The 23229-nt window shown below is 36.7% G+C and overlaps 1 protein-coding gene across 1 annotated transcript; it reads right to left on the bottom strand.

Annotated features, from left to right (window-relative positions):
- Positions 1 to 1975: 1975 nt before the first annotated feature.
- Positions 1976 to 22964, bottom strand: LOC306863888 (phosphatidylinositol transfer protein alpha isoform). Its single transcript, XM_079407470.1, has 12 exons — positions 22797 to 22964; positions 18275 to 18305; positions 9435 to 9580; positions 8537 to 8628; positions 6624 to 6631; positions 6327 to 6401; positions 6137 to 6220; positions 5986 to 6063; positions 5731 to 5841; positions 4730 to 4852; positions 4111 to 4192; positions 1976 to 2169 (listed from the first exon to the last, which is right to left on the bottom strand). Exons 1-11 carry the CDS (start codon positions 22811 to 22813, stop codon positions 4145 to 4147), a joined length of 813 nt encoding a protein of 270 aa, XP_079263596.1. The 5' UTR covers positions 22814 to 22964; the 3' UTR covers positions 1976 to 2169; positions 4111 to 4144.
- Between the last annotated feature and the right edge of the window lie 265 nt (positions 22965 to 23229).

The following is a 23229-nucleotide window of genomic DNA, read 5'->3' as shown; positions in this document are numbered from 1 at the left end:
TGAGGGGCGGGGCCAGTGACAGTGATGGGCGGAGTTATCTGAAGGTTCCATTATAGATTGTTCAAATCATTAGTTAAAGTGTAGTTTTTAATTTCCAAAACCACCATAAATCGGCACATTCTAGTAACTTTACCCACAGATAACACCCAGCCATTACTAAACCACTTGATATAATAACTCTGGTTGGGTTGATGGAAGGCTGTATGTGCTGGCAGGATAGTCTGAGCTATATTTATATAGTTATATTTATGTGTTCATCTACATATATTTATATACTATATACAATTCAATACATACATCCATACATCACTTTGATTAGACTCAGGACCAACACAGTTCTGGCGTATCGGTGGTTGTATTATCACGGTAAAGATGTTTTAACATGTGCAGTCTACACCATAAAACCTGCATTCATCTCTTAAGAATTCAATGGAATTTCTATGAATTTCAAAGAATTTGACATAATTCTACAAGAATAATTAACTCTTGTCAGAGTGAATTTAGGTGTGCATCAATGGGTCCTGAGCATTGGCCGAAAGAAACACAAGGGTGTAAACCTCCATTTTAGTTACATGTCGGATGTCCCTCGCGTGAAAACAAGAAACACTGCGAAATTCAAACGCACATACATCCATACACACATCACGTTACTAAGAAAAGACTGATTTAAAAACCCATACTCAATCCATTTAACTTTCCTTACCCAATAGAGCGATTGGAAGTGAGAGTATATTTGTATTAAAGTCCTAATGACACAACATTCTGAGAGGGAATGGATTATACTCTTCTAAAGTCACTATCTCACATCATGTATGTTGACTGGAAGGGTTTGTCAAAGGAGGTATTATTGCTAATATCTGGATAAATGTGTCTTTATCCTCAAGACATGTTATAAAAGGGGAAGTACAATAATCGATCCTTCAATAAAATGGAAAGGAGGTGAGATGAAAATGAATAATACATTTACAAAATATGCACATAACATAAAATATCCTCCTTGAGCACCTCATCTGGTAGCGACAAAATAGTCAGGAAGAAACATTTTCTATATTAGTAATAAACCTTTTATGAAAGATGTCAAGACTAAAAGGTTTAGCGTTGCCTTTGAAAGAACTTGAAGAGGCAATCAGTCAGACACTGACTAAAGAAAAGAGCGGAGCCTGATCTTGTAAACCAATCAAAAACAACCAAGGGAGGGAGCGCTACACCTACTCTGCACCTGTCTTTTTTATTAAAATAAATAAATAAAATAACTTGACTAAAATAGCACACACAAGGAAACTGTGGAAGAAATGACAATGAAACCAATAATATTGACTGATTAACAAACAACAATACTTTTAACTTCAGCTTATTTCAAGAATGTGATACTGTTCCATCAGCTGATTATAATAAACTCTGTTTTGCATTTAAATATGAACTGTACTTGCAGTCTGACATTTTAATGTGACCAAGCAGCTGCCATTCAAAATGAATCCACAATGCATGTTACAAATAAATGAATGGTCAAGATGACACGACTGTGATTGTACAGTACTACACTATAAAGAGACACACTTCCACCTCGGATCAGCTGGTAAATAGGTTAAAAAGTGGGTAAAATGAAATTTAAACATACAGCAACAAAATCAAATCACTACAGATTGAAACAAAACAGGAAAACAGAAAGAAAAAAAAATCGAACAATTACTTAAATCCTGTTTATACATCTGTCACAATAATTCCACTGCCAATAGATTTTCTGAATATATATATATATATATATATATATATATATATATATATATATATATATATATATATATATATACACAAATATCATCTGATATCCATTAAACTCATCTTAAAACACAATTCTGCTGAGCTCCATTTATTAAGGTAATGATCTGACATCATAAATGACGAACTGCTGATCGTCCCTGTATTTGTTTAAGTAGGTAGACTTCATAAACTGGGCATGACGTTAGAACCGGTATAATAGCCTATTTAACAAGTCAACGTGCTCCACTGTCAGACTGAAAGGAGGATATGAAGGATGCTCAGGACAAACAGCCACCAAAAGGGCTGGATGAAGGACTTTGATTACGATTAAAAAGACATGTTGCTTTGATTTGATTGAGGGGCGTGATGCTGCTGGTCTCCAGTAGTTCAGGTCTGATCTGAGAAATACTCACAGGAAATGACATGACAGAGAGAGAACAAGAATATTCAGTTACTTTAAAGGTTAAACTCCACAGTTATGTTCAAAATAGATTACTAACATGCTACTGATTGAGTAATGTCCAGTACACTACATACTACTACCATTCAAAGGTTTGGTGTCGGTAAGATTTGTTTTAAAATAAATTAATACATGTAGTTAGCAAGGATGCATTGATAAGTAACAGTAATGATTTTTAAAATGTTACAACAAACTTTCTATTGATCAAAGAATCTTTAAAGGGGTCATATGATGTTGCAAAAAAAAAACAGTATTTTGCGTATTTGGTGTAATGCAATGTGTTTACACGGTTCGAGGTTCAAAAAACACATTATTTTCTACATACTGTACATTGTTGCTCCTCTATGCTCCGCCTTTCTGAAACGCGCCGATTTTTACAAAGCTCATCGTTCTGAGAAGCGAGGTGTGCTCTGATTGGCCAGCTATCCAGTGCGTTGTGATTGGACGAATACCTCAAGCGTGTGGCAAATGTTTCATCCCTTCCCATATTGTGATGCCGTGTCCCGGCGTAACGAGACTAAATCAATAAAACCCACTATAAACGAGGCATTTGTTGCATTCAGTGAGGACATAATTACTGATTATAATGACTCATATGATCTTTTTACGCACTGCACTGCGCCGCGCCGCGTAAACATAACACCATGTCTGCATTTGTGTTTGTAGAAACTCCAACCAAGCACTACTCTACACAGCTCAAAACTCACGTCTGAATCATCAGTGGCAAATACTTTAAATATCGAAACGTACTTACAGGCTGTGAGTCAGAAGCACCAGACTGTCCTTGCAAAGTTGAAATTGCCCCACTTTATAGTGTTCACAGCCATTCATAGTGTTCACATTGTAGGCTACTCTCTCCCAGGATCAGGAAATGGTCCTCTTTAAAATGCGCTGTACACACTCAAATATTTGCGTTGTACTGTTCTGGAACAGTGTTGTAATTTTAACTTAACCACTGATTTCTAGTTGTGTACTCATTTGGAAGGCCAAACAAAGTAGTTTCGCTTTCACAACGAAATACAGCATCTCCAGGACATGGCGCCAGCGGCAGAAACAATACTACAGCGACAAAGTTATGCCTTCTTTCATTGCATGTACATTTGGGCGGTGTTATGCAAATCTTCCCACACCGTGACGTAGACGTGGGGGGTGTTTGAATGAGCCGTTTTAGGAAGGCATGGCAGAGTCTTTTATAAAGAATATCTCTTTGGGTTTGAGACTTTAGTCTTTGCAACTTTGATCTTATCTATGCAGGAACACTCCAAAGAGAAAGGAAAACTTGAAATTGCATCATATGACCTCAGTCAAAATCAATTTCAAATCAGCATATTAGAATGATTTCTGAAGGAGACTGGAGTAATGATGCTGAAAATTAAGCTTTGCCATCACAGGAATAAGTTATTACATTTTAAAATAGAAAACTGTTATTTTAAATGATGATAATATTCCATATTGCTGTTTTGACTGTATTACTGATCCAATAAATGCAAACTTGGTAAGCACAAGAGACTTACAAAAAAAGAAATACCAATAAAAAACTGTCACATGACCTTATGTTGCAAACAGTTGTGGCGTACAGTTATCAACTTGAAAATATATTTTTATTAGATTTCTTTTAAACATTATTTTAATTTTTGCTAGTCTACTCAAACAGTGAGTCAACAAAGAGATAGTGGTTAAAAAAAGATGGTACCTACAATTACATCTGGTTCATTCATCACAATGGCACTGAAAGTTCAAGTTTAGTATTCTATGCGTACTGTACTCCCAACATAGTTAATGTGAATATGCTATACCAAACATAACCCATATATTGAGTCCATGGACTAGGAAACAATAAATAATTTTAGGATAAATGACATCAGGCGGCGCTAAAGCTCGTGAATTACCATGAACAGCAGCATCCAGGAACACACAGCAGGCTCAGTCTTCAAGAGCCACCATGCCTTTCACTGGATCCTTCACTCTCATCTGAAAGACAGCAAGGAAAAAACATGCATGTGTACAAAGTGAGTAGCTCCTTGTGGAAGAAGAACAGGCTACAAATGAGATTCAAGAAGGATTTATCCTGATGTGAAACGGGGGATACCGCCAATACATGGTCACTCATTCCCTGAACGGCACCTGAGAGCGCTGAACTGTGACCTGCTCTGCTCTGCTCCCCTTTTGTTCGTAGTGACTGGACCTCATTATGGGCTACATTCAATTATTCATCTGCCTTGTTACACGTAATTGTCTTTGTGTGGTGGGGAAAATTTATGGCAGACCTAAGCCGACACTCAAAATACCAGACAAACACAAACAAAAACTCAATCTCGCAACAAATGAATTCAGCTGTTTGTAAAATCTACTACAACGCAATATCTCTGAGCAATTAGTTTGTTTGGCTAACTGGCTAAAATTCATCATTACCATATAAAGGCTGGTTCAAACAGAACAACAGAGATGAGAAATAATTTAAAGTGGACAAAAACAGGATAAATGTAAATTTGCTGGAGGGCATCTGACCTCATCTAGTTCCCTTCTGGTCTCTTCCTCCATTCTGCGAATGTCGTCCATGTTCAGCTCGATCCATTTATCAATCCAACAGAACAGCTGCCGGTGGAAATTAGTGAACAAGCGCTTCTCTTGCTGTTAAAGGGAGAAAGAGGTACATAATTCATTTTGGAAGGTGAATTTTAAACTGATTTTATTTACATAATAAAAAATTAGGATGGAACTTAATTTTATCAGGAATTGGACGACATGCAGTTTATATCAGTTAATGGTAACTGTAACCTTCTGATGGCATTTGTCTATGTGTAGAAAAAAAAAAAAAAACAGAATTTAGTCAGACTTCAAACTATTTAAAACTTTGTGGTTGATAAGATTTTACGTCACAAGGCTGCATTTATTTGATCAAAATACAGTAAAAAAAAGTAATATTCTGAAATTTTAACATTTAAAATAAGCGTTTTAGAACATTTAAATGTATCATTTATTCCTGTGATGGTAAAGATGGTCCGCAGCAATCACTCTATTTTTCATTGTCAGAATATCTGAAGGAAGATTATTCTGATTTGGCGCTCAATAAACAGGATAATTGTGCCGCCTAAAATTTATGCGGATAAAATGAATTTTTAAGGATTCTTTGATAAATATAAAGTTCACAAGAGGATCATTCATTTAAAAAAAAATTCCCATATCACAACAAAATGATAAATGTCTTTACTGTCACTTTTGATCAATTTAATTTGTCTTTGTTAAATATATTAATTTATTTACGAAAAATGGAGTCGGTAAACAACAGATTTTGGTTTTTGACTATAAGAAATAACTAAATTTGAGTCGGAGCAAAAATTGCAGCCTTTCCCAACAAAGCATTTAATACAGGAGGCCAAAAGTCCTCTCAGCAAACCTTTATCTTGCACAGATGAATCATAGACAATCACTCCAAGAACATGCACTAAATATGGTCAAAATGTTGTTTTCATGATACTTTAATAAACTCTTTAATCAGTCACACTGACCTTTTGAATAAAGTTTTCCACTTTGTTTTGCAGGCCCCACCACTTGAACTTGACAGTAACCAGTTTGTAGGCACACATGTGTGGGCAGTCTGTCCTTTTAGGTAGCTCTTTCTACACAGACCCAAAATCCATTAAGCATTTGGATACAATTTGCCATTAATAAGCTTCCCACTCATACATCAAGCATGCACTTACTACATTTACTCAAATTTTATACAAGCACACAGCCATTAGAGGTGCTTTAAAATGTATCACCTTCCAATCTGGACCGAGCGGCCCTCTTCCAGTCTTTACAGACTTAAACTTAGTGGGGTCTTCATCTGGTTTATAGTCCTACAGAAAGAGAGCACTGATCGGATTAGAAAGTAACTGGAAAAGGTAACTATTTTATCTAATTAAAGCTCACCTTTGGCTCCACCTGACTCCGGTCTGCGATGTCTATGTACACTACCTCCACCTTCTTCCAGGTGTCTGGGTCTAGACCATGAACCTGTAAAGAAGAACAAAACTATCATGCTTGAGGACATAATTGCCAGGTTTGACACAAAACGGTGGAGTTCACAGTTCACACACAAATTATCTACTACTATACTCACATTATCCTGCTGTCCCATGTCGGGTTTGTGCCACGTCTCGATTTTGATAAGGAAGTTTTCTTTCATATACTCATTCTAAGAAGACACATAATCAGTGAACAAACTGATAAACTATAACTGATGGACAGACTCCACAGTGACATACTGACATCTGTCCTCTCTCCTTTCACTCCAGCTAAAGTTACTGTCTCCTCTTTCACTCGTTTGTATGTGCTTGTGCTGTACATCTACATGTTCAACATGTTTGTTCATTCATATGAATGAATATGACTTTATACTTGCAAAGATTGTACTTACAGTAATTACTGAAGGGTGATGCAGGACAGACAACAGGGGGAAAAGGGATAATAAAATATTAATTAGATCATTCATGTTTAAGAATATCACATCTCATTTAAGACCATTTCTAATTATATTTAATCTCATTTTAGCCCATGTTAGTCTTAAAGTAAACATACTGAAATAATATTCATATCCATATTCAAACTCAACATTAGTTTTATTCAGACCATGAATCATTACTCATAAATTATCATAGTACAACGATAAGCTTTGTAGGTTTCGTAGTCACAATGTTGTGAAACAATAAATCAGCTCAGTAATGAATTCTGTTCACTTCATGCAACTCTGTTAAATGCTTAAAGATGTTGTTTTGCTCTAATGCTGTTTTTGAGGAAAATGTCAGCGATTCTATATTTGTGATTCAATATTTGAAAACAGACTGACTTCAAGTCAGCATGAAATTAAATTAAAATTCGCCCCATCTATTTCTGAAATGCATGTTATTTATCTTATTGTGAATTATTCATCTATGCATACTTTATTATTGTTAATATTTAAATTTGACATTGAAATTTTTTATCAAAATATCATAACTCAGTCTCGACTTCAATGATTTAATCTTTAGAAGTTTATTAAACCCAGCTTCTGAGCTTCGCTAGAGGGCAGTCCATTCCAGACTCTTGCCACTTCACCCAGGACTCGATTTCCCATAATACTTTGCCTGGACTCATCAGCACTCACCAATTGCAGTCACCTGTCTCTAATCACCTCATCAGTCATACACTATAATGACACACACACACACTGTTACACCGCTGATGATTGATAGCCTGTAATGTTTCCTTGTGTTTTCCAAGTTTCCTAGTTCTCAGAGTTTTCCTAGTTTCCTTGCCTTTGTGTTTTTGACCTTGAACTGTTTCCTTGTTTTTGATTGTTTCTGCCTGCCCTGACCATTGCCTGTTTATTGTATTACTCTTTTGGATTTGCCTTGGATAGTACTGCTTTGCTGGTGTTTGACCCTGCCTGTCTGAATATGATCTTAATAAAGCTGCATTTGGTTCCTCAACTCCATTGTCACATGACTCCACATTACATCCACAATCAACCCCACAACTTAAAATCCAATCAGCAACGGATGGATTGTTTTATTTTTCAATAATCTGTTACAATCATATATACACTAGAATACAGAAGAAAAAATCTATAATTTCATTGCAATTTTAAGATCTATTATTTATTAATTTTACAAGGAAAGGTAAAATTAGGTTGGCAAATTTTGAAATTTGCAATGAATACAAAAATTCCATATCGACTCTTGAAACAGATGTTTGGACCTTTTTCTGTGAAGGAACTGTAGAAGCAAGAGCTCTTGGCTCTTAATTGAATACCTCTGACGCACTACAATGTTATTCTATCTGTAGACACCTTGACTTGGACAAATAGTGCAAAACATTTATTTCTTCTAGCAGCTTGCTGACAGTTGGCAAATAATCTCAGACAAATCATTTTGTTATTCAATATTTATATTATTAAATCATTTAAATTCAGTACAGCTAAATACTTGCCATATCAACTTTTTACATTTATTAAAAAAACTAAACTGCAGACTTCAGTTTGTTTTAAGCACTGCAGTGAGATTTTGAAGTATCTTAATAACAGACTTCAGAGAATGGGAGGGAAGTCTGTCGTCTATACGGCTGTGAGAATGATGTGAAAGGAATGTGTCAGTATAATCTCAGTTTCCTGTGCTGTAACTCCACTCCTGCTCAGCTCAAACAGTGAATTATTCAGTGCTCACAAACGTAGTGACAGAGAAAGAGACAGGGACATAATAATAAAAATGCAAGAGGAACATAAAGAACATGTGAAGAAATTTAGCTTCTAATGTGTGTGTGTTGTGTGTGTGTGTGTGTGTGTGTGTGTGTTACCTGTGCGGCAGTATGGGTAGGCATTCCAAGCTTTCTCATGAATGTTCAGTGCTGATGCTGGTGCAAGCATTCGTACAAAAGACGGGACTTTACTGAAAAAGCAAGAATGCAAATTATTTGTCAACTATAGATAAAATAAATTGATTTATTTTTATTTTTTAATACTTTCTCCTAAACTTTACTCTATTTGTTTGAGCAATTTAACCAGTTCAGCATAGCAACAGTGGCTCAACCAATGGTGTGAGTTTGGGGCGAGGCTATCTGTTTGTCTGACCAATAACAGACAAGGGAGGTATTTTGGAAATCTGTTTCAAAACATTCATTATTTTTACATTTCTTTTGACTTAAATTGCACCCTTTCACCTTAACGTCAAGCACAAAAATGTCAAAACAGCATCATAAAAGTGTATCGAAGTTGTCCAAATCATTCATATCCATATCATTTGATAGTTTTATGTGAGGAGCACACAATACCAGGGGTGGCGAACGAGAGCCGCAGCCCTGCAGAGTTTTGCTTCAACCCTAACCAAACACACCTGATCAAGCTAATCAAGGTCTGAAGAGTTACTAGAAAGCTACAGGTAGGTGAGTTTTAATTAGGGTTGGAGCTGAACTCTGCAGGGTTGCGGCTCTCCAGGACCAAAGTTCGCCACCCCTGCAATAGACCATTTTTATGGTGCTTTTTGAGCTCAGCAGTTAATTATATTGAAAATAACAACCAGGACATTCTGCTAAACTTCTTTATTTGTGGAAGACAAAAGTCATATTGGTTTAGAATGACTTGAGGATGTGTAAATGACAAACCTATTTTTAGTGCACTATTTTGAATTTTACCATTAATTCAGCACTAGCACACTTTATTAAAACACTCATGTGTCTGTGGGTTTGTAGTGAGTACCTCTGCAGGTGGTAGATTTTGTGTGTGTACTGTCCCTTCTCGCCATCCTTCTCATAGGGTTCATTCTTCAACACCTCCACACCCTCTCCTCCACCCGTCTCGTTCTTACTGGCCTCCGCTACTGAGTACAGCTGCCCGACCTGATACTGTGAGACACACAGAAATACATTCCACAGACTCAAACTTCATAAGCATGTCTGTATTCAAATATGTGGCATGTTTGAACACTACTGTCTATAAATTCTGTTTTCTCCTGTATCTCTCTCTCTGCCTCCCTCTCTCTCTCTCTCTCTGTGTGTGTGTGTGTGTGTGTGTATGTGCGTGTGTTTACTACCTCTTCAGCAGGTCTATGCTAAATAATCAATGACTTCTTTCATATCTTAATCACATTTAATCCTGTAAAGAATATAGTTAAATAGTACAATATAGAATATAGTGGAATATAAACACACACATGCACCATACAAATTAAACACTGCAAAAAGACTCTGCAAATGCATAAGGACTGACAATTTTTTCTGGATCTTATCAGCCTGCACTGGTCATGCTGTACGGATTCAATAAAAAAGAACCAGTTTATAAGAGTAATTTGTTCAGGAATCAGATTAAATGGTTCACTTCTCAGAAGGCACACAACGTCACTGATATTTGGTTAAATTTCAGTTGCAACATGAAAACTGCAAAATAATGGAAAGAGAAGTCTTTCTTTTCAATCCTAGAGTGCTGCACGCAACAACAAACAGGAGAACAGTTTAGTCTGATTCCTGAACAAATTACTCTTATGAACTGGTTCTTTTATTTAATCCATATACAGTGTAGTCCCGAACGAATGAGCCCTTTTAGACATTTTTAATGAATAGTTCAAAGATTTCAGTTAGCGGTTTGAATCTGTCAAATCCAACACTGAAGTGCAGGTAATGAATCAACATCTCACTCACTTTCTGAACGACAAATTATCATTTTAGTGATGTCTGTTTTGAATTTAAACATGTTTTGTGTTAGTATCCTATCATTAGCCTAATGACAGATTTTCCATATTACAAGGCATTGCTGAAGTTCCGATTATTATTTACTAATGATGCTCATTTTCAAATTAAAAGGATGATCTGCAAAGAATGCAACTGAATGGACATTTAGACTTCTCTAAAGCAATTTAGTCTTTTTGTTAACCCTACAATAATCATGCATCTTAATTATAAAAATAAAAAAATTATTTAAAAAAATCTTTCACAATATACATTTGGCATGACAATATAAAAAGAGAAAACCTGCAGATATTGTTGAGTGGTATTACATTTCAGTAAACGGTTCTTAAATAAACCTTTTTTTCTGAAACATTTTAATAATGAAAATAACTTTTTCCACTATAAAGAACATGGTTCTTCATGGAACCATCAATGCCAGTAAAGAACCTTTTTTTAAGAGTGCAGATCGAGTGTGTTAGACTAAGAGATTTAGTGTCCTCCTGACATGCGTTCACTGTCAGCAGCCTCTACTCATAGTCCAAGCTGAGCCAGCAGCAAAGACTCAAGCTAAAACACCTCCAGAATCTTACCTAGAAACAGCCAGACTGTTTTAATGTGAGCATTCATCCCAAAACACACTGTCCATCACACATAAGTGTGTGTATGTGAGAGAGAGTGAGAGAAAAGAAGAAAGACAATGATGACACAGACTGCCTATTTATACCAGTTGGCAGCGAATGACAGATAGAGGATAAAAGGGGAGAAAAAGAAAGAGAAGGGGAGAGTGAGGTGACACACTCCATTCCATAGAAAGACAGATACATACATACATAGTTGGATATATAAATATATAGATAATAGATGGATGGATAGATTTCATGCTTCCTGTATAGTGTGTGGGACAATGTGTGTGGTTCTGTATCTACATGCAGTGTCATTATTCCTCTGCCAATCAGAGATTTCCTCTGTCCTCTCGGCCAATCAGAGGCCAGTAGCAGAATACGTCATTTTGCAGCACTCTATGAAAATCCAACCTACATCACACATTTTCATCCCGCTCTCTCTGCAGACCACACACACATAGCATCCGACAGGGTTTTTGTCTGCAGTGGATGTGCTACTTTTTTGTATTAGTGTGACATATATCTATTTTAAAGTGACATTGCATAAAACCGTAATCTTTTTGAATGAGCAGCATGTGATGTGTGTAGGCTATATGACAGTGTGGTTAAGCCCTGATTATAGTTCACTGATGGTGATGGACAGACTAAAAGATGTGAGCTCAGACTAATCGACAGGTTAAAAGAGGGAAAGGATATCTCATACGCAGAGCCAGTCTACAATGACAGACAACTTATGGTGTGTGTGTGTGTATGATTATAAACAGGAAGGAAGAAGGGTAGAAATAAGGGAGTATCATAAGTGGGCCTAAACTGCCCAGCTGCCCTTAAGCAAGTAAGCTTTCTTAATCCATCATTCCCTGCTGAATGCATGGACTCCAGGAATAGCATTTTGCCCTCTTGCTTTAAACAACATCCGCCAAATAAAATGTGTCTTTAAGGCTCCTGAAAGCAGATGAAGGATCAGGGCTTTAATTCATGTGAGCTTATCTGACAAGAGCTGCTCTCAGCACTCAAAAGAAAGTCGATTATGATTATTTATTCGTATCTGCAAACATTAAGACTAATGACCAGTGGTGATTCTGAGAGACGTATGAAAATTAGAGGCACAGAGGGCCAAAATTTGCAATGAGAGGAACTGATATCATATCATGATTTCATGTTTTTGAAACATTCAAGATTTCTGCCTTATTTACTCCTCAAGCAATCTTAGAAAAATTTGTCAACAATATAAATCAAATAAACAATATATATCTTTATGTGTGAGTTTGAATCTTTCAGTCAAATGATTGATTCAAAACTTTAATTCATTCAGCAATGAAAAAAGTGAGTGAGTCATAGAATCATTCACTCAACCGACTCATTTTAAAATTAATTCAGGAACGAAACTGACCTTTTCACCTACAATGTGCAAGGCTTCTAGTGTCAGGCGATTCCAGTTATTTTTGGTGAACAATAATATAGTTAAGAAATGTTTATTATCATATTATTTTATTATCATAATCACAAAGGTTTACTCCACTGTTATTCTAATTGTTTACATTTAACGGCTAAGTTCTGAATGAAATGTTAAGCATTGACAGGAAATAGCTTACTTCCACAATGAAATGAAAGATATTAGCTTCTTTTTACTGAACTGTTGAAATTCTAATCAATATTGTAAATACAATCTTGCTGAAACAACGACACTCTTGCTCATGTGATATTGCTTAACTATAGGCGAATACTTCACAGTTTACACAACATTTACAAATACTGCAGTGAAATACTTTTCAAGATCTGGGCAAGTACAGAGTAAGCCTCTATGAAGATCAACCTTTATAAATGAACTGGCTTCCCTTAAATGTCCACTTTCCAGCAATGGGCACCGAAGTAGCCAATCATATTATCTGTGATTCCTTTATGTTACTGTTACATTTAACCCATCCAACATGCACACACACAGCAGTGAACACACACCCGGAGCAGTGGGCAGCCATTTTAGTTGGGGGTTCGGTGCCTTGCTCAAGGGCACCTCAGTCATGGTATTGAGGGTGGAGAGAGCGCTGGACATTCACTCCCCCCACCTACAATCCCTGCCGGCCCAAGACCCGACTCTCTAACCATTAGGCCACGACTTCCCCTATAAGGATCATTACTTTGAAAATACACAAATCAATAATGATGATGAAAGAGTGAATCTAGAAATGTTCACCCACCCTTGGTTCATTCAACTCAATTTAAATCTAATCTGCTCAACATCCATTTAATTGTGCTGTCTTAATGAATGCAATGCAACTCAAAAGCTCCTTGTTAACCTTTTAAACTCCCACTGGGCGCTAGGAGGAAACTCTGACTTGACAGGCAGGGTTTACGTTATAATGTCTCGTCCTAGACATATTTTATGTGACAGCACTGATTAGATTATTATCCAAATGGATCTTGGCTGACAGTACTTTTTTGGAGAATATGCTGAGGTATATAAAAATTAGTGCAGATGAAAAGAGAGGCCTCACAAGGTGGAAGCAGCTTTTTAATTTGCATAATCTGGCCCAGATAAGGGTTTGTCCCCCAGGGCAGATCCCACATGCTCATGTAGGTCCAAAGTTGCCAGGAAATTACTAGGATATGATTTATAGAGACATAAACAGCTGGAGGCAGGTAGTCTAAAGGCAGCTGAGGTGATTTATGTGATCAGATGGTTAATCATGTGACTGGATCTTAAAATGAATAGTTTATTAATAGCTGAAATTTACTGAAAATTCACCCACAGGCCATCACTTGCTCACCAGTGGATGGTGAATGGGTGCCAACAGAGCTGATGAAAACATCACAATAATCCACATGACTCCAGTCTATCATTAATGTCTTGTGAAGTTAAAAGCTGCAAGTTTGTAAGAAACAAATCCATCAAGGCATTTTAATTTTAAACCGATCCTTCTGTCCATAATTCATAGTAATGCTTCCTCCAGTGAAAAAGTTTTGTCCTCTCACATCAAAATTCACAGACATGTTTGTTTAGAACTGTTTTGGACTGTTTTCACTTGTAAACAAGTGCTTGATCTTTGCAGATTTCTCAATCATTTTTTTCACTGGAGAAAGCAACATTATGATAGAGGATTATAACTTTTGAACCCTTTATGGAAAAATGAAACTTAGTATACAAGATTACTCTCCTCATGCTGATCACATTCAATATCTTACATTAAAACACCATCCATTACAGTAGTGGCCATTTGGAAAAGTACAGTATTCCGTTGTTGTTTTTTTCCCACTCAGCTGATCTTTGGACCGAGCTGCACAGAAATGACTAAACAGAATTTTGATATTCATCTTTGTTCAAAAGTTATGGTGTTTCGAACTTAACAGTGTTGACCCAAAATTGGTTCAGAGGCTGTATCTCGGCCAAATGTTGATCAATTGAAACGAAACTTGGTACACTTTATCAACACCATGATCTGAGCGTCCATGCCAAAGTTGGGAACAGCGCCACCTATGCATCGTGAGATACCAAAAATTTACATTTTTGCTTATCACTTTTGAACATGGTGTCTATGGATTCTTTGAGTCATGACGAATGGATGAGATGAACTGCCTGTCCGCCATTTTGAAATTTGACATAAATTGCAATATCTTTTGAACAATTTGACATATCGGCACAAACATTGGTAGGAATCATCGACATCATGTCCTGAAGGTACCTGAGAAGTTTGAAGACAGCACCACCTAGTGTTCCAGAGATATAAGGATTTTTGTAAAAAACGTTTAGAATTTTTCAAAGCATTGTCCAATTTTTTTCTTTTTTTATGCCAAGTCTGATGATATCTCATTTTTCATTTTTCTAAATTTAGTTTGTCCGCCATTTAGAAGTAAATGAATTTATTTAATTTTTTTGCTGCCCCTCCTACAAATTTTTCCCAATTTTGTTTAGATAATCTTTGCACCAAGCCACATGAACATGACTGAACAGATTTATGATATTTCCAACCGTTCCCAAGAAATACCTCTCCAACCTTGACTGTGCTTATTAATTAGTTAGCTTAGAGTGGTAATTTGTTAACATGCTGATCATTTGCCATTCTATGTAATATGACTTTTTAGCTATCAGATTAACCGTAAAATATGTTCGTGTAATAACGAATTTTAGCATGCTGGTCAACATACTAAGTATGGCTTTTATGGGATCATTCTCACACTAAATGCTCTCCTCAGGAGCCTGATGATTGTGCACTGACTGAGTGGCACACTCTGCCACAGGTCCCTCACTTTCCAGGTTGTGGGTTCAAATCCTGTGTGGCACATAACGTGTGGCGCACTTGTATACTAAATCTTAAGAGTGTATTGTGCTTTTGAGAAGCACATTTTGGAGCTTTTGTCTGTTCGGTGTGTCTGCTTTGATAAGTTTGCTGTGATTGTTATGCTGGCTGTACATGCTGTGCTTGCTGCACCTTCGGTGCTTGGCCCCGAATTGTTGCTTGCAGCTATATCCATGTATTTGTTTTAGGGATGTAACGATTCCCGGTTTGACGATAAATCATGATAAAATTCCCCACGGTTAGTATTACCGTTTCATATTTTACTTATCATTACATCCATATTCGATTACTGCGATTTGAACAACTCACGATAAATAAATATACTGTCCAGCAGAAAGTACAGTTTTATGTAACAGTCTCACGTGCGCACAGCAACAGAGTAGTTTCGTTTTGAGTGAACACAGGGCGGAAAAGCTTGGAGGTTTTAAAAGAGTGCTGAGGGAATTATACTCATGAATATATGAATGAATTAATTATATGAATGTACCTCTGAAAGTTCTGACTGTCCACAGAAACGATTTCAATGGCATTTTGTTTTAATCTTCGCTCCATGTAATCCCTAAAGGAAGTGTTCTTAATCGCAACGCTGTTTTGTGCATGGAGGTTATGGGAAACAGCTGTATTCAGCTTTTCCATCAGCACTAACTGCTGTCAGTGAGATTTACAGAGACTTATATTTACATTCAGCCTGTGTGCAGTTTCTGTCTGGCCAAAAACGGACCGAATTTGCATGCCCTGCAGTAAATTTTGACCGGTTGATGAAAACCAAGTATATGTGGATTCTACACATTTAAACAATTCATATAAGTTATCTAGAATTATTTATGGAGCAGATAAAATACATATAATTATTTATTAATCAATTATCATTTGACCTTTTTATGAAACTTTTTCAAAGCTTTATTTGAACATTTACATTAGATATTTGAACATGCATTTAAACTGTTTTCAGTCTAATTGTTATTTAAAATCCGAACATCATTGGTAGTGTTATTGTTTTAGTGATTATGCAAACAAAAATACATTTTATTTGTTGTTTGTTGATTTTTTTTTTTTAAATATAAAACTTGGTGAAGTGATTTATGTGTCGGTACTTTTTGAACATGTCCAGCACATTTTAACCATACCGTGATAATACTGATAACCGTGATCATTTTGTTCACTATAACCGTGATAAGAAATGTTCATACCGTTACATCCCTAATTTGTTTCTTACAAACATGCAGCTTTTTTACTTCACAATATGTTATGTTTGTTGACTGGAGTGGTGCGGATTACTTGTGGATCATTGACTACGTTTACATGTGCACGAATAATGCGATTATTTCCAATAATCAGAGTAAGGACCTAATCGTGATGTTTACATGCCATGAGCAAAGCTCTTACTCTCGTTTACATGCAATTTCCTTTATTCTTATTAAACGCTAAGAATTGTGGTAATTTTTTTTACTGCCATTATTCACATACCCCATTGCACAGCACAAATGATGGACTCAGAAAGAGCAGGTGTGTTTACTGTCTTATTTTATTTACGTCTTTTTCGGCGCCATGGAATTTGTTTGCCTATACGCTGCCGTCGCGTTCTAGCTGTTTCTGGATGAGGGTAAGGAACAGAGACTGGTGGCAGCGAGTTGTGTTTTCCCCAGAAATGCGATGCTTTCTTCCCCTCCATCGTTTCTAATTTGCGTATAATTACAGGTGCGCGTCCCGTCATTCATGTACATCACGAGCGCATGCGTACTTTGGTCAGAGCGGCAATACTGCGATCAAGGTGTTTACATGCCTGTATATTTTGATTAAAATCGGCGTACCCCACCTATGCTAATACGATTATGCTTGCTGCGATTATGATCTTAATCGCATTATTTAAATCGAAGTATAGCGTTTACATGAGGTAAAGTTTAATCGCAATATTGTCAAAATCTCATTATAAAAGCATTAAGAGGGTCCATGTAAACGCACTCATTGTGCTGTTTTTATCAGCTGTTTGGATTCTGGCAGCACCCATTCACTGCAGAGGATCCTTTAGTAAGCAAGTAATGCTACATTTCTCCAAATCACTGGCAAATCTGATTAATTTAAAGGTGCACTAATCCTTTAAAGATGCAGTAGGCCTATGTCAAATTTGCAAAACTTGACAAAACAGCAAATTCCACCCGTCAGTCATCGTTCAGGCAAAAAGCATACTTGGCAAATAAAGCATATTCGGATTCTGATTTGTGGTCAGAAATTACACACTGCACCGTTAATGCTCAAAATAAACTGATAGTCTTTGCAGTTGTCACTTCTCCGTTTTGCTACCTCAAGTATAAATGTGAAAGTCTCAATTTTGTTTCTTTACAGATGACAAGTGCTTGAGCCTAGACAACGAGAAGAGCTAAGAGAAAGAGAAGCAGGAGCAGGTATCCGGTAACTCGTTAGATATTCACGACCAGATCACTGAATAGAATGACACGCTAGAGGATCATGGGAAATGAGGAGACTGGGAGACACAGGGAATGCTCAGTCTGAATGGGCCCAGAGGAAAGAATCAGAGACAGAGAGGAAGCAAAGATGTGAGAACTGCTGACAAGGCCAAAAGCACAGCTATTAATATTGGCGCATACTGAGAGAAACTATGCATTAGTGTTTCTGCACGGGCTGTATGAGATCAAACAGCATGAGAGGAGAAAGATTCATCCTCTTGCTAAGATAACTGAGTCATAAGTGACTGAATGACAGAGCGGTGTGCAGATCTGTGGCTTAGTGCACATGGAGAGCATCACGAAACTACATCGTGACTCCTCTTCTGTCAAAACCAGCTAAGACTGAGTCATCTGAACTCAACTCATGCAAATCAGCGATTGACACCGCAAACACACATACCAAAACAGTGTTTGGGTTCAGTGCCATTACCAGCGTTCACTGCTTGCTGTACACAAATACACTTTAACAAACACACACACTCAATTTGCACTTACCTCCTCCACAGAAATTGGTAGGATCACTCGACTGCAAGAGAACAAGAAAAACAAATTATTTAAAATCTATCAAATAATAAGCATGTTTGCTGCATCATTATAGCTATTACCATCATGTTTCTAAAACTCCACAAATGAATAGGATTTTTCTTCAGCCACTATTTCATAAATATAACCACAACATGCCACTACAGGTGATTATTTTAATTCATTTATTTTTAATGGCTGCATTTAATACAAATATAGTAAAAACTGTGACATTGTGAAAGATTATTCAAATTTAAAAATATCTGTTTTCTGTTATATTTAAAATTTCCATTTATTACTGTTAATTAATAATTAATTATCAATGTTAAAAACAGTTGTGCTATTTAATATTTTTGTGATTACTGATTTTTTTCTCTCCAGGATTTATAGATGAATAAAAAAATCAAAATAACAATGTATTTGAAACAGAAATTGTGTAACATTTTATTTTTACTGTTATGTTTAATCAATTTAATTTGCTGAATAAAAGTATTATTTATTTTACAAAACTTTACGGACCCCAAACTTTTGAACAGTGTGTGTGAAGTAAAATAAATTTAAAATATATATATATATATATATATATATATATATATATATAAATACTGTATTTTAAACCAGCATAAGTAACCTAAAATGTAAAATAAATAAAACTTTTTTGCACTTCATTAGATTTTTGACAATTTATTTACTCACCAACAAAGATCAGCACAATTTCTCAGTATACAGTGGAAAACAGTGTTTAGGAAACTGCCTCAATCAAATTTGTTGATGTTTCTCCACAGTCATTTTCAGCTCATCTCATATTCCTAATAAACCATAACCTACAGCATTTACAGAAATGATAGAGAAACTTTAACACAATCTCTGCATCAGGACCTTCTTGGCTTTGTCTCTTCAATACATGTTATATTTAGTGGCTTAATGTATCCAAATACAAAATGAATATGTTCATATTAGCAAACCTATAAAAGCTATTCCTTGTCAAGCACATCTCTGATATCTGTGTACTGTTTCTGGATGGTAGTTGGCAGTGTACCAGACTCTGTGCAGCTCGCATATATAATCCATACTTCTCAGGAGTAAGACAATACCACTACTGCGCTGCATTCCTGCACAGCTCTCTCATTATCTGCCTTATGACATGAACACACACACACACACACACCTCAGGACTGTCTACATCTGACTTATGAGGGCTTCTCTGACATGAAGCATGAGCTTGTCAGGAAGTCAAGGACCAGGTTCACCTTTAACCTCTGACAAGATCGTTGACAAAGAAGTCCATGCTTTAATGAGAATAAGTGGTTAGTTCTGATATGAAACAAGTCAAAAATACTGATTATGAACATGGTTTTGCAGTCCTTCTAGTCCTATTGCACTTGAGGGAATTTCTGTCCTCGCCATACATCAGATGCTTCATAAACTCAGTGGGAAGTCTCACTATTTATCAAACACCATGGTCGCACAGGTGTGTTTTACTGTTTGCTGTTAGCATCTGCTAATAGCAGGAGTCACCTTGCCCTCCTGAGTGCTGCCTGTGTCCTGAACAGGGACTATCGGTCACCGTGCTGGATTTGGTGTCTCATGTACTCTGCCTCCATGGCACCCAGGCTACTTTCTGCATTATAAATGCATTTGCCCGCATGGCTGCATTTCGCCGTATTAGAAAGGCTTTACTTATTGTTTCGGTAACAAGACAATCAAGTTTACAAATATTTTCTGAAATTCAAAATTCAGCTAAACGTTCAGCGTCACTATTTTACTAAATATGTGGACAAAAAAACTGCTATCTAATCTGCTAACTGCTACTGCTTTTTTTTTTTTTTTTACTGTGTTTTATTTATAGATTTTATATTACCCTTGTCCTAAAGCCAGACTTTTAATTCTGAAATTAAATAATCATAAACTATTTTATTCTGTGAAATATATTTTTACACAAATTACAACTGTCCATACAGTTTTGTCGTCATTTCTACCACAGCCAACTATTTTTTTATCCCCCGGTAAAAAATATTTTTTACAAATTGGTGTATTGTTTACCAATGTGATAACAGTATCAGTAAAACTGTAATATGAGACATGATGTGTGAAGAAAACTAAGCAAAAATCGGGTAAATATAAAGATAATTTTATGAATTGAACTTTCGATCACTATCCACCTTTTTCTTGCCGTAAATACAGCATTTGTAAATTCTATGGGTCTAGCTTCCGGTCTCATCCACGTCCAATTTGTTGAAGAAAAAGTTGGATAAGTTTGTTGAATAACAAATAATAAAGTGTAAAAATATTATTTAATTGTGTGTATTTAGGATACATAAAATGTAGCTATCACATTATTTGACCATTTGATTCCAAAAATATTTAACATTTAATTGTCAGGGGAAAAAAGACAAAATGTCAGAATTGTTATTTTTAGTGAGACAAATGAAATAAACTAGCTAGAGATTATTTTCCAAAATTCCACAGGCCAGAAGTGTGTTTAAGAAACACCCATGTAGATTGTAAAATTAAAATAACATTGAGGCAAGTGTGACTAAAATGGTCTTTATGGCAATTAAGATACGCAAGAGACCCAGCAGACACTGTGTCTGGATCCTGGATGTGAGCTAGATCACAGGAAAGTGTCACCAGAGCAGTGAGAAAGAGACAAGAGGTCACTGCTTTAGCTCACACATATAGCCTAAGAAAAGTAGACTGTCTAATATAAGCACACAAATGTAGACAGTTTAATGCATAATGTCCATGGATTTTTTATTATAAACATCAAGATTTAATTTTTTTATATCATACTCATTTCACTACCATTTTTAAACACCCTTTGCCCTCACTAATTTAAATAATAAATGAACATGGCACCTGAAGTTTAATCTTAATTAAATACAAGTTATCAAAACTGAAACTCAAACCACATTTTAATTCCCGATAAAGGACAAATTCTTTACCCAAGGGTATTTTTAGTGTCTAAAGTTATTTTTAGTGCACTAGTGAAAGTACCATGGACAGCAAACCCTGAGGGACCTGAGGTGTACAAGCATCCACTTTAGAGCCAAGAGAACCCGATCCTCTTCAAAATGTGCCATTTGATTATTGCAGTAGGCTAGTTTCTAAAATATGAAGATTAACATGTTTTTATTTAAATTCATGATCTACATTATGCTGCATCAGGGACACCTCGTTCTCTACTCCTTAGAATCTCCATGACGTGGCTGAAAGTGGCGTCGGAGATGCCGGCGACGAGGAGCGTATGACACGTGATAGCTAACGGGTTCATGGCGCGTCTTTATTACACGCGTCGCGTTGAAGAGATTCAGCTCGTGGCTGAGTCATTCAGAAGATGTGTGCGCGTCGCATTCCTGAAAGAACACCTCCACAGCGGAATTAAAGAGAAAGAGGTATTTCTGGAGGACAAATGAGGAAAACATGATGGTTTCATGCCTTAAGTTTACACAGTAACCACAGTGTTACTCATACGGAGTGCGCTAAATGTAACGCACGCGAACAGAAATCGACATTAGCTGTCTGTGTCGTGTGCTAAATCACTAAAACAACTGCCACATAGGCTACTGTCATATGTTTCACTTTATTAGAGTGGTTCTACAGTTTTTCTTGAAAACATCTTTGCCATAGTTTGACGATAGGGGCGCCAAAAGACGATTTCACAGATCGGGCTCCTTGAAGTTACTAACATACATTATTTTAAAGTATTTTTTTTTACATTACAAGTACATTACCAAAACCCCATCTAAATCAAATAAACAGATCAGGCTGGTATTTTTTCCACCAAGGACGTCAGAAAATATTCTGAATAAGGCTATAATATTGTCTGCGCTGTTTGGAGATGAATAGAAAGCCTCATATGGTTTCAGTGACCTTTCTGACGGTGCCCTGTGTGTTTGTGGGCAAAGAAAGGTTATTAATATTTCAAAGGTGACTGACGGGGGGAGTACATTATCAAGTACAATGAAACGTGCGCAAGGTGAACGCATCCAGTTGTTCTGAAAAGCGCGGTTTAACTAAAATGTGAATATAGGCAGTCTCATGGCCACATGAATGAACGGGATGTTTCTGAAAGTATTAATAGTAATATACAGGCGCCATTTAATATGGGAACGCGGTGTGCTTCACCTTCAGGAGCGTATCAATAACACAATGAAGAGACAATTAAACTCGGTTGTTGAGATTTCTGTGCCAAAACATCAACTCAAAAGCGTTTAGTTGAATAAAACATATTAATATGCCGAGGTAACGTAATAATTGCACCAGTCAAAACGTTAACGCACATAAAGTGTACTGTAGGCCAAGGTAAATTGATAATTATGCACCAAAGCCGTTTGTGTATTAAATGCTTGACAACTATGTACGATCAAGGGCTTTAAATGTGAACTGTCAGAAAGTCAAGTTTACAATGTCGCCATGGCCTCTGGTACCTGCTCTGCACAGACACACAGAGGATGCTCCCATCACAATCAGATCAAAAAATAACTGCACTTACAATTCTTTAATCAGCATTTTCTCCTGTGCTTTATGCCTTCCAAAGATAACGTGGTTGTGCACCTGGATGAATCCAAATAGTTGTCGAGTCCTGCGTTAGTCCCGGTGTCTCGGTCTACCCCACCTCACCCGCTTCTATGTCATTCTAGGGACCGTTTTTCTATTTCCCACAGATTCACTTCCTGATCAGGGCCGAGGGGGGCGTTAACGACAAGCCCTGATGCTGTGACATAGGAGTGATGGCGTCATGGGCGATGATGTTGAGGAGGGGGGAGGGGGGAGGGGGAGGGGGGGGGATTGATCGTGGTCAGGCTTAATGCTTAAAAAAACAAAACACGGGGACGACCGTCGATGCATGGTCTGAAGTGGTCGCTTGTGTGCTGTAACATCTGGTGGTCGCATAGCTCTCTGTATATCAGTCAAATTATAATCTG

This window comes from Barbus barbus, assembly GCF_936440315.1.
Source record: "Barbus barbus genome assembly, chromosome: 45".
Taxonomy (NCBI): Eukaryota; Metazoa; Chordata; class Actinopteri; order Cypriniformes; family Cyprinidae; genus Barbus; species Barbus barbus.
The sequence above is the reverse complement of the archived record's forward strand: the minus strand, read 5'-3'. Positions and strand labels throughout refer to the sequence as shown.